Source organism: Mauremys reevesii, linkage group 7, assembly GCF_016161935.1.
Source record: "Mauremys reevesii isolate NIE-2019 linkage group 7, ASM1616193v1, whole genome shotgun sequence".
In the NCBI taxonomy this organism is placed as follows: domain Eukaryota; kingdom Metazoa; phylum Chordata; order Testudines; family Geoemydidae; genus Mauremys; species Mauremys reevesii.
Genome location: NC_052629.1, coordinates 112,358,086 through 112,373,477, shown reverse-complemented (window position 1 = coordinate 112,373,477; position 15,392 = coordinate 112,358,086). Strand labels below are relative to the sequence as shown.

The window sequence follows — 15,392 nt, the reverse complement described above, 5'->3', positions numbered from 1 at the left end:
TGTTTATAGACTCAGTGGGAGGGGAAATATTCAATGTGGCATATGTGGAATTAGGTGCATATCTGTCATGAACAGCAACATCAGTTGAGACTAATTCCCCAGACAGAACATTTAAAAAGTATCCCAGCTCTCTGAGGTTTCTTGGGTCTATCAGCAGGAACATATAAAGACAGACGCAGCAGTATTTAAAGTGTAGTGATGTCAACTTTCCATTCAACTAAACATTTTGTGTTTGTTATCAAGTTTGTTTTTTTCATCTATTCTGTCAAACCTCATCTCAGTCTAAACGGGATTTATAAAGCTGTTGTCTTTTGTTTGAGAAATCCTAATTGTTTTATCTGATTATCGAGGGAAAGTATAGAAAAATATTATCCAGGTTCTTGGAGACCTCTGCTGGTGATATATTGTTTTTTAATTCTTTCAGGTTGTGTTTGTTATTTTAAAGTAGGGGAAATCTGTCTTTAAGAAAAACCTGAAACACTTCTGATTTTAGTACAGTCCTGAAGCTCAGACTGAGGTGTTTTTTTTTGAAAGGGTCACTGCGGTTTTGTGCAGTGAACTAGACACAAACCTGCGCTAACATAAACTCAAACGTTTTTTCAAGGTTTCCAGCAAAACTTGAGAGTTACAGCAGAAATCTGCTCTCTGTTTTGAGTATGGATAATCTCAGGGTGTGAAAACCTACCTGACACAAGACTAGGAAAAGGTTTATACAGACACCTGAGAATGACAAATGCCAGTTTTCACGGAGATCTTTTTAGAAGATTAAGTATGTGAAGTCAGTACTTTAAGCTATTATATTAAGGTCCCAATCCTCTGAACCTTTATTGATATGAAATGCCTTTTTATACACATGTATCCTTTATTCACATGAGTAGCTCAGGTTTTGCAGGACCTGTCCCTAAATGAGCAAGAGGCCAAGATATGGTATTAGGATCTGCAATTAAATCTAGCTACTAACTATCCAAAATTTGAATTTAGGCCCATTACAGAGGCATGACTGAGTACAGTGCTTGAATGTAAATCCCAAAGCGTAAAGGGTTTTGATTGAGAGCTGCGATCCAGCAAGTCACTTAGGCCCAGTTCGTGAAAACATCAGGAAAGCACTAACTTCAAGCATGCCAGGAGTCCCATTTATTTCAATGGCACTTCTCATGTGCTGAAGTACTTCATTCCTGAAGATGCGATTTTTTTTAATTAAATACTTATTTTAAAAATAAAAGTTGGGAAACTATAGGTCCTGATTCTGTTCCCATGGACTTCAAAAGAAGCAGAATTGGACCCCTAAGAAAAAATCCTCAAAGCAAATCCAATAGTATTAAATATGTGATTCTTTGAGGAAAGCTATTTGGGGGATTTGCTGGTATCTAGAAAATAGACTCTTGTTTACAAACGTGGTTTTATTCATTACTTTCTACATTGCAGCACCACCTAACTGGATTCAGAAAATAAGTGATGCCCACAAAGCTATAGATGAAAGCATCTTTTGGGAGTGTAAAGCAAATGGGAGACCAAAGCCTTCATACAGCTGGCTAAAGGATGGTGAACCACTGATGCCTCGGGTAAGAATATTTCTGAAGTCTAATGCCTGTGTTCTTTGAACGAGGTGGTCTCTTGCAGAATGTTCTATATGGATTCTGCTGATTTGGCAGCTTTCTCATGTCTGCATAGTTCACTGCCTTTGAAACAGAAGTTCAAACGGTGATGGAGCCTTAAAATTCAAACTAGAGCATATTTTCTACCCTCGTGGGTCAGTGCCATTGTATGACATTGAGTTCCTGTATTGGAGAAAAATAGTCCTTTACTTTCTGTAGGATGATGATGAAGGCTTCAGGACAGGTCCAGAAGAAATTTATATTAGGGAAAACAGATTACATTAAACAATTCGACTTTTACAAGTATCTATACCTCTGTGGAAAGAGTAATTCATAATACTAATCTGATGGTCAAGAGGCCCCAGTAAAATCAGTGGGAGTTTGGGACATACAATGATTTTAATTTGATAGTTTTCAGCTGAACTTCAAATGTTAATGAAACTTTGGCATTTCCTCCAGTCTCTGAACAATAATCCAATTCCTCTTGTTCAGATTTGTTCCTGTACAGGCGACCAGAGACTTGACCTGCCATTAGCAGTGCCATGAAGAACTGCCTACAGATTAGCAAGCCATAGAAGTGTGGGATAAAGCTCACTCTCCCCCCGCCCCACTCCTTCTCTCACTAGAGGGCAACTTTGAGTCCCAGGATTGTCTCAATTATACAGCAAAACTAAAGCAAATTACTAAAGGGTTATCAGGGTAGCCTGCATTTTTCTCCCTCCACTTAATGTGAAAGGACATGGCTGCCTAGATTTGATCAAGTTCTAATAAAGATTGCACAAACATTAAATTGCCACCCTGCAGCCAAGTAGAAAGCCAATAGCTCTTTATATTCCTTATTTTTTTTTAAATGGCAGAACTCCCAGGGTGGGAGGGAACATTTTTCTGTACTTATTAAAATTGATAACATGAGTTCCATATCCTTAGGCTGAGAAATGATACCATGGTCTTTTGTTCCACACGCTAATTTTACTTCATGCTGGTCACTAGCAGATGGTCTTGTTCTTAAATCACGTTAGTGGCAGAAATAAAGTAAAGGATCATTAAATTATTAACATCTACATTTTTCCCCCAGTAAACTGCAGCTGATTTTAAATGTTTCTCCCTGCATCACCTAAGATGATTACTATTCCTATTAACCTTCAGATGGCTACAGGCTAATAACTCAACTGTTTTAAATGCTCTCAAGAATGTATTTGACCATGATACACTATCTTAAAACAGAAGTGCATTTTTAGATTCGAGTTTATCTCTTTGAAGGGGATATTAATCTGAATGGTTTAGGTATTAAATCAATGAGAACTCAAGGGAGAGTCCTCCAATTTAAATTGCATTTACCAACTACGGTATTGGTTTTTCCATTTAACGTCTAACCTGATATAAATTTAGTTGACAGACAAATAGATTGTAGCATGTAAATTGTTCATATTACTATTTTTTTCTTGTCCCCTGTGATATAAGATATGACACAGCTGCTGTAACATATAAATTCTAAGGTGAGGTTTCCTTATTTATTTTGTTGTTCTACAGGACAGAATTCAGATAGAACATGGAGCACTTACAATAACAAATGTGAATCTGTCAGATGCAGGCATGTATCAGTGTGTAGCAGAAAACAGACATGGAGTCATTTTCACCAGTGCGGAGTTGAGTGTAATTGGTGAGTTTCCTTTCCTAAAAACCAAAAATCTCTTGTAACCTATACCAATGTTGCGAAGCTTAAATGTCTCTGCCAAGAGTACATCAGTATACCTCCAGCACCAAGAAAACAAGTATAATAAAAATTATTGAGGCGGGTGGAGATACACCGTTAATACAGTTACCTGCGCATGGAAAGTTGGTGGTGAACCATACACCTCTTGGTTGTAACATCTCGTAGGGACTTCATTATTGCTACTAATTTTATGTGGAAAGCAGTATAAAACCCCAAGACAGAAAGAGACAGACTGACTTCATTGGGTCATGCCCATCTTATATATCCATATTAGTGAGCATAATGACAGCTATAAATTGTGTCCATGTATTGCAATAGTAAAATTGCAGTTCTTCCTATATGTCTGCTTATAGTCAATTGTTCTATGCCTACACTAAAAGAGGGTTCCATTGTATGCATTTTTTTTTGCAACAGTCTACTATGAGTGTGTGCTGAGCAGCTCATTTGTCAAGTGATTGTCAATCCACACATGGAAATTTAAAAAGTGTTATGCACTCTGAGGCCAAACACTTTGGGCCTGGTTTATTGGCCTCTATTGCACTGGAGTACATTAAGAGTAACTCACTGAAGTAAGTGAGTAATTTTACACTTGGTAAAATTGGTGTAAGCAAGAGGAAAATCAGGGTCAATTTGTGTAGCACTAGAGCAAATCCAGGCTGTTCATTGGTGTTGCATATTGTAAATTCCATTTAACCAGGGGTTTTGGCTATCCCTTCATACCATAAAATAAAAAGAGTTTTAGATAATGAGGAGACAACCAGACAGTTTTACAAGGATCCATGGACTGAGCCTCAGACCATCACTTTGAACTAGAAATCTTGTCTCCTTATCTTATCTGCAGAGGGGGAAGCTGGAGCACAGAGAGACTAATTCTGATTCTCCTCTCACTTATTCTGGTGAGAATCAGGAGTAGCCCCATAGTATTCATTGGCAGCATAAAACTGGTGTGAGATCAAAATCAAACTTAAAGGGATTTCCAGGAGGTGTATGTCAGAGCCAGGGATAGGACTCATGTCTCCAGACTCCTAGTCCTGCATTGAATTAGAAAGCTGCCCTTCCTTCCTTCCTTCAGCATAAGTTTGCAAGTAGCTAATTTGCTCGCTTACAATGCTGGGAAAGTTCTTTCCATCAGAGAGAAAAGAGGGAACTAATAAAGAGCTCAGATTACATGCAGCATTTCCAAGTGGAAACTAGAGTTTCTGATTTAAGCAATCTAGTTTTAGGAGTTTTCAAAGAGAATGTTCAGTACCATTGTTTGCTTTGTCCTTAAGAACAAGGCACGAGGTGTGTTCTACACATCACATTTCAATGTAGGTCATCCTTTTATCAACCTGAGAGATGCCTACATAGAAAAAAAACATTTTCATCTGGGAGTTTGCTGCTCGAGGAAAGTACAATTGTGTTCAACAAATTAGGCTTCACAGCGATCAGATTTATTGGGCATGTTGCCTACTGTATAAAAGAAATCCAGACAAACCCACTGATGCTTTTCCAGTCTATTCAGAACTGTTATACAAATGAGCCTTGTAAGGTAGGCAGAATGTAGCATGAGATAAAGACCCTGATTCTTCCCTGCATTCAGGTGGCTCTTGGTATAGGGGGCAGGTCCAGGGCTTACCTGTTCCCTAATAATCTCTGGATGGTAGAATGGCCTCTTGGAGCTGTTGGCAGCTGATATCATTTAGAGTAGCCCTGAGACTGCTCTCTCATTCCTGTGGACTGGACCAATTCACAACAGCCCTAAGATCAGGAGTACAGAAACATGGCTGAAAGTCACTTCTACTTTTCCAGTGTTTGGCTGCTGCTCAGGCTCTAGGCCAGTATATTGTGGAGTTGGTGGGTGATCCTAACAATAGCCCCTAGAGAACACAGATTGGAAAGTGTATAGTGCAGTGGCTTCCCATATCCACACAGGAAACAAGAGGAAATGGGCTAGAGCAATAGCTTCCCATATCCACACAGGAAACTGGGATGGATTTTAGATGGCTTTTACCCTGATCCTTCACCTCTAAGAAAACCCAACTCTTCAAGGTCAGCATCTCTTAAAGCAGCAAACAAAATCCGTGTTTCTCTATTCTGTGTGCCTCTTCAGTAAATCCCTGTGCTAGTACGACACTCTGCCTGTCTGATGGCAGTCCTATTCTGTATTATACCCCATTTCATCAGGGCCTCTGCAAAAATTGTAATGGATAAGCAAAGAGTGCCTGGGGTCTTTACATACAGTGTTTTCCATCTTCATCAAGCTCAAATGTAGAACAAGTCTAAGAGAACTGCTCCATGCATAACTAGCAAGGACCTTAAAGAGTTAGCCTTAAAAGCCTGCAGATCAAGAGAAAGATATGTTTAATTCTAGATTTGCTTTCTTCACATTAAGGTTGCAATGACTGTGCTGTTGAGGAACTGATCCTTCTTCTATATTAAGACCAGTTCTTTGTTCCAAATAAATGCTTGAAATAGAAGAACTAGTAGAATACCGAAAAACCTGCTTTACAAATATATTGGTAAATCCAAGACCTGAGTTCAATTTTCTGTGATTCCTAGAGTTATATTATCTGTTCACAAATATTTAGGTTGTTGCTGAGTATTCAGTATCTTATATGTAAATCATAGTACGCTTTGTGTGGTTCCCCCCCGCCCACCCTGCACACACACACACACAGAAAATGACAAGAATGATGATTCTGCAATAAATGTAGTGTTCGTTATTTTCCAGTTTAAAAAGTTACAGCCATCGCATACCATCGGGGAGCAAAAACAATAGTACTGTGTGACTCGGGTTACTATACACAGAACACGTGTATACGAGTAACAAAAGTGAATAGTCAATGCAAACACTTTACAAGCAAACCATACTCTGAAAATGAGTTGTCTAAACAGTTCAGTAAACATTTAAAAGTAACTGATCTATTCAATAATTGATTTCCAAATTATTTTTCAATCGAAAAAAAGTGGCACATTTTATTTGAAAATTGGTAATTAATATTGTTCTCAAAGAGCAATGTGACCAGCTCTGATATATATAGTATATTAATATGTAGAGGTCCTCACTGTGTGTCTTCTATTTTGAAAGGTTTTTTGACTCCACTGTTGTTTTTCTGGTACTTTGATAATCTCCTATATAACATATGTACTTTCCTCTATGCCAAAATGGAACTCTCCATCTATGATTATACATAAAAGGCAAGACAGCCCAGATGTTAGTTGACTCACAATTCACAGAAACTGGAGATAAAAGAATTATCTCATGGGTTCCACTCTCCAGTTCTGTGCTACCCTGCTGCTTCAGGAGCATTTTAGACATAGGCCTAGTTTGACTTCTATATTTGAGGGGGCAGCACCAGTGCAGACAATGGGACTATGCATGGGGGGTGCAAAATCCATGCCTACCTGAGCTTGCAGTTGGTGGGGAGGGGCAATACCTCCCTCCCTGTCCCTCCCCAAACTACGGCCATGATTTTAGATCATTATGTGTAACATCTACTTGATCTATAAACAGTGAATTAAAACTCTCCTGAAGTGGCGGGGTAACACAAAACTGCCGAGCCAAACCCAATCTTTGGGCTCACTTCTAGAATTATATGCCATAACATGAAAAAGTTTTTAATTTTTTCCACAATGCATTTTGGCTACCAAGTTCGATGTATTATCAAGCAGAAATTATTTGCCAAAACAAACAAGCAAACAAAAGGTCTGCATCCTAGAAGGGAGTTTGTGAGGGCAATCATGCACTGGAGCAACAGCAATAGATTTGAAAATAGAATGCAAAATGAATGTCGGAACTCTTAAAAGCCAAACATGGTGCCAAAGCATTGTATTCAAAAGTATAGCTGTATGAAATGTACTGTGAAATGAGCTCTCCTATGATTGGTACCCATGTAAAATAATCATATTGAATTAGTATATTGCATCGTATCTTAGCTGATAGGACGTGTAAGATGTAAAGGTAACTTTTTTGTAGTTACAAAAGTAGCAGATTTAGTGTTATCAGTTCTGGGGGAGATGAGGTCTTTTCTAATTTGTCCCAGTTTGTAGGTGTCACATTTATAGGGCTGGCCGTTTTTTAAACATGAATTTGTGCATACATGTTAATTATAGTAAATACAGTATGTACTCCATAACTGAGTTGAATTCTGGAAGTTGTTGAAGACATTTTAGCAAACAAAATGTACTGTATGCTTAAAGATAATTCAAGTCACAAACTCTTGGCTTGACACTCTGTGTTAAGTCCTAGTACTTTCCATTATACTGCACAAACCTTCCAGGTTAGCCACAGCTGACAAACTATCCAGTGAGCATGGAGAGAATTGATCATTGTTCCAGGTGGTCTGTGGGTTTCTGAATGAAGTCTTCAGGGGACACCTACAAAATGTGTTTTTTTTATTTAGTTTGGTTTGTTTTTTCCACACCTGTGGTTTGAATTATAAAACATATTTTTTAAATAAAACTTGAATGTCTACTGAAATGGACCAAACTTTCAGCAGGCTTCCTTGCATCTTCCAAATTTCCAGGTACTTCTGTTTGCACATGCCCTGTGTAGGCGACTATTCACGCAAATGGGTGCATCTGTAAAATGTGCAGATGTATTTAAGAAGGCCTGAAGTAAATGTTGCTGTGTAACAAGATTTTTGTTCCCAAAATCCTGGATGACTTACAGATCGAGGGGGAGGGGGAAAGTGCGAGCACCAAGTTCAATCAAAAAGCTTCATTTTGGGTTTGGGACAAGTAGATAAAGATGTATTTGGTCAGCTGAAAAATATTTATCAAACCCTTTAACTGTCACTATGTGTGTTAAGTTTGATTCTGAACCCAATGAACATATTTATATACTATGGGGCTTATTTTGACCTAAAATTGGTTTTATACAAATGTAATTCCACTGACTTCATAGTACTTCTAGCTTATTTACGCTAGTGTAAAAGGAGAATCGGTTCTTGTATCTATACAAAACTATGCATCTTATTTGAATATAAATGTTACTTTCTCTAACTCGTTAAATTGTAGACACTATTAGCATGTCAACATCTGCCAAGAGCTCCAACATGATGGAAACCGAGATATCACTTTTATTCGGCATTCTACGTATAAAGTAAATTGTGCTATCTCAGAAACCGCTCTGGAGTAATTGTTTGCAAATGCTGATGGTTTAAAGCTGATCACTGTACCCACAGTAAAAAGTGTTTCAACAAGAAACATTTATGTTATAATAAAAAAAAAAGCTGAAAACCTAAATGTCCCACTAAATTCCCTGAGTCACTCAACCCCTATTCAAATCACAGCATTTATTGTCCTCTATTATGTGTTCCATTCCATAATTATGGCAACAATCACCTCCCTGCATACTGTTGTCTTATGCACACACAGTACTGGGGAAGAGATCTGTAATCTCCTGTGTACTGTTAGGCATCTTAGCATATTTTCATCGTCACCACACACTGTTATGTTATGAACATGGAAGAATGACACCCACTGCACATATAAGTATTTCTGATGTGAGCTTCTCCAAATTGCACTATATAAAGGGAGCCTGATCCCTAGGTGGTGTAAATCAGGAAGGTTCCATTGACTTTATTAGGGCTACACTGACTTACACCAGCTGAATATTTGGTCCATGATCTTTAGGTTTCATTTCCAATACATTTTGCTATTAAGTATATCTTTCCAAATAAATTAAGCTTTTAAGCACAGAAGTATCTATTTTCCTAATCAATCTGCATGTGTAGCTCCTGATGCTGATAATTACAGAAGTTACAAATGTAAATTGGTGAGAAGATACACCAGAATATTCTAATGTTAAAAAAAACTGATTGGTTCTTTCCGGAGTGAATTCTAAGCTTCTTCTACTTTTGTTTTTCAGCTTTGGGTCCAGACTTTTCCAAAACCCTCTTGAAAAGATTAACTCTTGTTAAAGTGGGCGGTGAAGTAATCATAGAATGTAAGCCAAAAGCTTCCCCCAGACCTACTTATACTTGGAAGAAAGGAAAAGAGATCCTAAGAGAAAATGAGAGGTAAACTCTTAAAGTAACCATTACTTTTGTTACCTTGCTCCAACCCAAGGGCTTTCAGCAATGAAAGCTAAAATGGTCATTAATAGCTTCCTGGAAATGACTTGCAAATAAATGTGAAAACAGTTAGTGTTCAATCTGTGATATTTGGGGTGGGAGATCTGCTCCTCTTGTGTTTATCCCAGGCTCTGTTTAGTGTTTAAAAAAAACTGCCAAGAAGCTTATCCACTAAAGATATAGTCTAGAGCAAATATTTTGCTTTTGGATTGCTCCATATAGCCATAGTTCTTCAAAAAGATTTCCCAGGAGATCCTTTCCATGAAACTCTCTACTGCAAATTACTATCCCCTAGTAAATTATTCAGTCTCCCAGCAAACAGCAATTATTTGGGGTCAGTAACTAGTTTGGCAATTGTAATGTCTGACTTGGAGACAGTACTTTCTGAGTGACCAATAAAAAAAGTGGTACATTTATTTTATACCAAGGATGATATTTGCAACCAGCCTCAACATGGCCTCTAAATTTGCACATGCACATTTTGCACATACAGTCAGGTGTTGGTACTGAATCTTTGATATCTGATGGCTTTATCTACCTAATTTATGCAATAGCTGTGCTTGTAATTATGCACAGGAAAAAAATAGAAACCATTCTTTGAAAACTTGTCTCAAGGAATTTATGAGATAGTGTTACATACCAATTTTGGTGGCATTAGATCAATTAGCAGAATCCTGTACTGCTAGCAGATAGCTGACATTTTATAGCTCTTAAAATTAATGCATGTAGCTCTATGTGTTTATTAAAATATTGTCAGTGGAAATTGTCAAGGCTTCTGGTACTGTTGGTTTTCACCTGCCCACAAGGATGACTTTATCCTTCATCCTTCAATCAGTCGTGTGCGAAATCAGCAAATGCAGAAGTGCCCAAATACTACTTTTTAAAATATGTACCAACCTTTTTCAGAGTTTAGACTGGCTCAGGTTTGGGTCACCTGAAATTCTAGCCTCATGCTTTGTTTTATCTGAACTGCTTACCTGTAATAACCCCATTCTCATTGCAAACTTTAGAATGGGTATGTCAAAATTTAGGCTCATTTATGGCCAGATGCTAAAACATGATGAAGATAAGGGTGCTCATTGCCTTGCAATAGCTGACATGTATTTATTAAGCTAATGCATTATGTGCTGTTTGCTTTGAACTCTCAAGATGCCATTTTCAATTGGCCAATCATTTTGCCCCACTCCCTCTTTAAAGTGGGCTACACCATGCATTGAACCCATTGAAGTAAGTGCAAGTTGTGCCTGGATGAGCACTGCAGAGTTTTGTTCCGTCTTATCCTGTGGATGAAGTATAGAGCTATCTCTGCCAACTAGACTATGAGGCAAGTCTAGATTAAAGTTATAAAAAAGTGCTTAGGACTCAGGATGTATTGGGTTTTAAAACTGAGATATCGTGTTCTTCAGACAAAAGACTGTAAAGAGAATAGAAAATGTTGAACATTTAAGCCTTTACTGTCTCAGAATTGTGAGCTCACTGTTCTCCTTGCATTCTGCACTAGCCAAACTCGGTGTCTGGAGTTTGCATAAGCATCACCTGTGCACATTTTCTCATGTGCAGTGGTGGGGAGGTGACTGAGGCTTGGTTTATTTGGACAAAGGGCTACTATCTAGAAGGAAAAGTATATGAATATATATTTCTCATCTAAATATTTACTCTGACTGTGATACAATGCTGACCAAGCACAATTCTTTGGACTTTAACCTTATCCTCCCAGAAGAAAATATGAACTAAAACATGAAAACTCTACTTTAACTCCTATAGTTATTATTAGAAAAGGGTTGGATACAGAACTGTTGGAGTTGGAAGGTAATAGATACCATTTGAATTTAAGCAAGTGTGGTTCACCAAAATATTTCATGAAGGTGGAATCATTTTGGCTTCTAATGGGGAAAAAATAATCAAATAAATGAATGGTTCAACAGGACACAGATTAACTACGATATATTAACTATTCATTCATAAAAGCCTTAGCAATTCGCAGTATCCCATCTGTTCCATATTCACTGGAGAGAACCAGGCAAGAGCCAGATGCAATTGTGGAAAAAATAGCAAAGAAGATAATGATGACTAATGCAAGATCTGAAGCATGACATCAATACATTCTTTCATATGGACCCAAATAGTATTACTGTTCTTCCAATTATTTCTACCAGCCCTAATGCCTTAATAAGACAATTTTCCTTCTAAGTTTCCCATACTGTATTTATTACTACAAATCCATGATAGCCTACATGCCCAGATGTAAAACTGGGTACCACTGGGGTTGCTGGCTGCTTGGAAATATAAAAAACTCTCTCATCTGCTACATTTCATTTATTGTTAGAATGAAATTCAAACTCAAACTTTTTAAAGGCACCAAATATTGAGAGGGTTTTTTTTCCCTGCACCCCTCCCCCTCCACTTTTCGTTTTTCCATACCATGGAAATGTCTCTGAATGCACCCAGCTCAGATCTCGAGTCTTGCAATTACTTGCTTTGGGGTGGAAATATGCAGTTCTCTCACTCTTAGGGCTTCTCTACCCAGTGAATTAATGTGCAGCAAGCCAGGGTGTCAATCTACAGTGCACTAGCCTGCTGCATGCTAACTGACCATGTGAACTGTGCACTAAAAATTCTGTAGTATGCTCTGACATACTAGCCATGTAGACAAGTCCGTAGACCAGGTCCTGAGTTCACCACCCCATATATACTAACCACTTATCACTCTGCAGGTCCAAATAGATTTGTGGACATCTGTTTGATCCTCCCTTCAGGAATCCATGGCCAGTGTTATTGAACAACAGCCTTCTTCATACAAAGTACTCATATTTAGCAGCTGGAACAATGTGTCAGAGAAAAATGGATCTTAAAACAACAAACAGCCTGCATGCGTATTTAGTTTTATCTAATCTTATGCTTCCCTTCAAGCTATGTTAGATAGGCTTTCCCTGTAAGTTACAGGAACAGAGACAATCCAGCTTTCATTCTTCTCACAAAGCTCAGATCCTCCAGTATGTCTGTGGGTCTCCCAGTCTCTCTCTGACTGGTTCAAGAAAGCTCCTCCCCCCTTTCTGTGTAGGGGGGGAGCCCACTTACCATATTAGTCCATAGTTTCTCTGCTTACAGGCCAAGATGTGGCATCTTCTGGTGTTTCAACCTGAGTTCTTCCAGTCAGCGGGATCTCACACCTCCAGTTCACCCAGCTGCAAAATGGGTATCTTATGCATCAGGCTACGGCAGTCAAAGGCAGTGGGATGAGATGCTGGCCACATCAGTCCCTTATGTACTATTGGCTGTGAAAGTGATGTGCCTTAACCCTCTCAGCTCAATGAGCCATTGGTTCAGGGATCATTCAGCAGGGCCTATCCAGGAGAATGCCCCTGCAATGGCTTCTGCTCTATTGTTTGGGAAATTAAACCCATTCATTCTCAATGGGGTACAACCCAGTGGCCTGATTCCTATCTTCCCCCTTGCGGGAGGGTGTTGAAACTGCCTGATCCCCTTGCTTAGTCTAACATTCCATTTTAGAAGTCAAGCACACAGCCCGCATTTTAGCTACAGATCAAAATAGGCAATTTAATACAGAAGCCCTATGGTCCTATTTGATCCCACCAGGGCACACCGAGGTTGAGATTGTTTGCTTTGCCTCTAGGAGACTCAGCACAGAACTCGCAACCCCAGAGGAGGGGGAGGCTCTCCCCCCCCCCCCATGTAATTTAGACAGCTTTAGGGGCCTAAGTTACAGCAACCACCGTAGCTGCCCTCTGGGCAGCAGCAGTGCTCAGAATCTGTACAGCCCTGCCATGCCCATCCTGCCCCAGCTCATCCCTATGCCAGGGTTTGCAAGGGGATCCTCACAGCACAGTCTTCTGGATGTCTTCTGCAGTGCCTGTGCCAAGAGAATCCTTTGGCAGGAACCAGGACATCTTAAACCCCTTTATGCCGCTGCAGCTCTCTTACCTGGCACAAAGGGGCCAGAGCAGGAATGAGTCCCTGGGTTCAGACTGAAACTGAAAATGCTAAAGGTCCAAAGGCTTGTGGTAAATCTTGCATCAACTAGAGCAGGGGTAGGCAACCTATGGCATGGGTGCCGAAGGCGGCATTCAGTGGCACTCACAGTGCCTGGGTCCTGGCCACCGGTCCGGGAGGCTCTGCATTTTAATTTAATTTTAAATGAAGCTGCTTAAACATTTTAAAAACCTTATTTACTTTACATACAACAATAGTTTAGTTATATATTATAGATTTATAGAAAGAGACCTTCTAAAAACGTTAAAATGTATTACCGGCACGCGAAACCTTAAATTCGAGTGAATAAATGAAGACTCGGCACACCACTTCTGAAAGGTTGCCGACCCCTGAACTAGAGCCTTTAAATCCAGGATGGATGTCTTTCTCAAAGATATGTTCCTGTTCAACCACAGTTTATTGGACTTGATGCTGGACTCATTGGGTGAAAGTCTCTGACCCGTGTTATGCAGGTCAAAGTCATTGATCATGACGGTCCTTTCTGGTCTTAAATATATTGAAATCTATGGAAAAAAGAGCATAAATAATAGCTGTTGCTGGGATATTTTCATCTGGGCTGGAAGCAGACGTTTGGAGTAGCACGTGAGAAAAGCTGTTCTCACAACATTTCCAGCCTAGCCGACTCTGCAAATTTGTGAACTTTGAACGAGCATCTGAACTTCTGGATACTTCTCCTAAGTGAACCTCAGCTCTGATACTGTGGAGGTTAATTGATGTGGATAGTCCTTCCATTTCCAAAAGGAATTAAAAGCAATGTTAATGTGCCAGTTCCCTGAGATGCTTTGAATTCTGCCATATCATGGCAATCATTCAAGTTCCTACCTTGGGGCTCTTGTGACTTTGCAGACAGAGTGTAATATTAGGGAATAACGTCTAGAGGCAGAAATAACATGCCTCGTGTGCTGCTGGGAATCCTGCTCTGGGGGCTCCTGCTGTCCAGGAGGCAGAACGAAATGCGATGCTCAATGTTTGCCTAGAAGGCACAGCCTATCTTGGAAAAGAGAGCTTTATTGCTTTAGGTTTTGTATTCTTCTCTGGAGGCAGAACTACTGTGTACTGTGCCCTTAATGAACAACCTGCCCTGGAGGTATCGCTGACTGGTGTTTGAGAGCTCTACCATTGTGTTGTTAGGAATTCTGCCCTGGGGTACAATTATATTATTGCAATCATTAAAGGCAGTTCATCTCCATAATAATGGAAATCCTGCCTTGGAGGCATAACTGCATCAAAGTAATGTTAGCAGCCTGGCTCCAGAAGCTAAATTATATATAGCTATAGCATAGATATAGACATGCTGCAAAATCAGCTCCGGAAATAAAGACCGCTCCTACATAGCTATGGATCCAGAGTTCATTACCTGTTCGTGGTGCTACATGAACATCCAAACACATTATTCACTGCCAAGAGCCTATTATGTCCTATGGGCAACATAGAACATAATCCTTGTGCAAAACCACATGACATATGGCTGAAGCAGCCCAGTAGAGGATTTCCCTGAACTGGGGTAACTCTTAGTAATGCGGTGCTACCACAGCAGCTCCCACCCTCCAAGCCTTCAGCATAAGGGTTATGGCCAGACGTCCTAGATTCTGGCAATTTGTGGTTCTCAGAGTAGACCCTTGAGACTCTGAGCAACTGGTAAAATGTAGAGTAGACTTGCTGCTCTGCCTTATGCCAGATGGGTGTGTGGATCAGGAAGAGGAGGTTGCAAACTTTTGCACCACCACCTTCCTCTGTTCTGCCAAGCAATTTGGCCCTATAATTTTTTGAAAGTACTAGTAGACTAGCAGCAGGGTCTGAACCAGATCGACAGATCCTAATACCATGTGGAGGAGAGAGGAGACATGGGCCCTACCTTTCTTCTCCCTTCCCCACCCTTTTGGAAACAGAACCAGGGCTCTAAACATCGAACAGTTAATGAGAGCTTTGGTCAGAAGAAAATGCTGATTGAATCGTGGTGGTAATGGAAACTGAGCCATGTTCAGTCACAGGGCCTGATACTGCTCTCAGTTA

General features: G+C 39.7%; 1 protein-coding gene across 19 annotated transcripts in view; it reads left to right on the top strand.

The window, feature by feature from the left end:
• The window catches only part of CNTN4 (contactin 4), a 760,740-nt gene that overhangs the window by 640,830 nt on the left and 104,518 nt on the right, over positions 1-15,392 (top strand). For all 19 annotated transcript variants that reach the window (XM_039547154.1, XM_039547144.1, XM_039547143.1 and 16 more), the window contains 3 exons: positions 1,426-1,562; positions 3,126-3,255; positions 9,164-9,314. In XM_039547154.1, the coding sequence (XP_039403088.1) occupies positions 1,426-1,562; positions 3,126-3,255; positions 9,164-9,314 (418 nt within the window). The remainder of the gene's footprint in view (positions 1-1,425; positions 1,563-3,125; positions 3,256-9,163; positions 9,315-15,392) is intronic.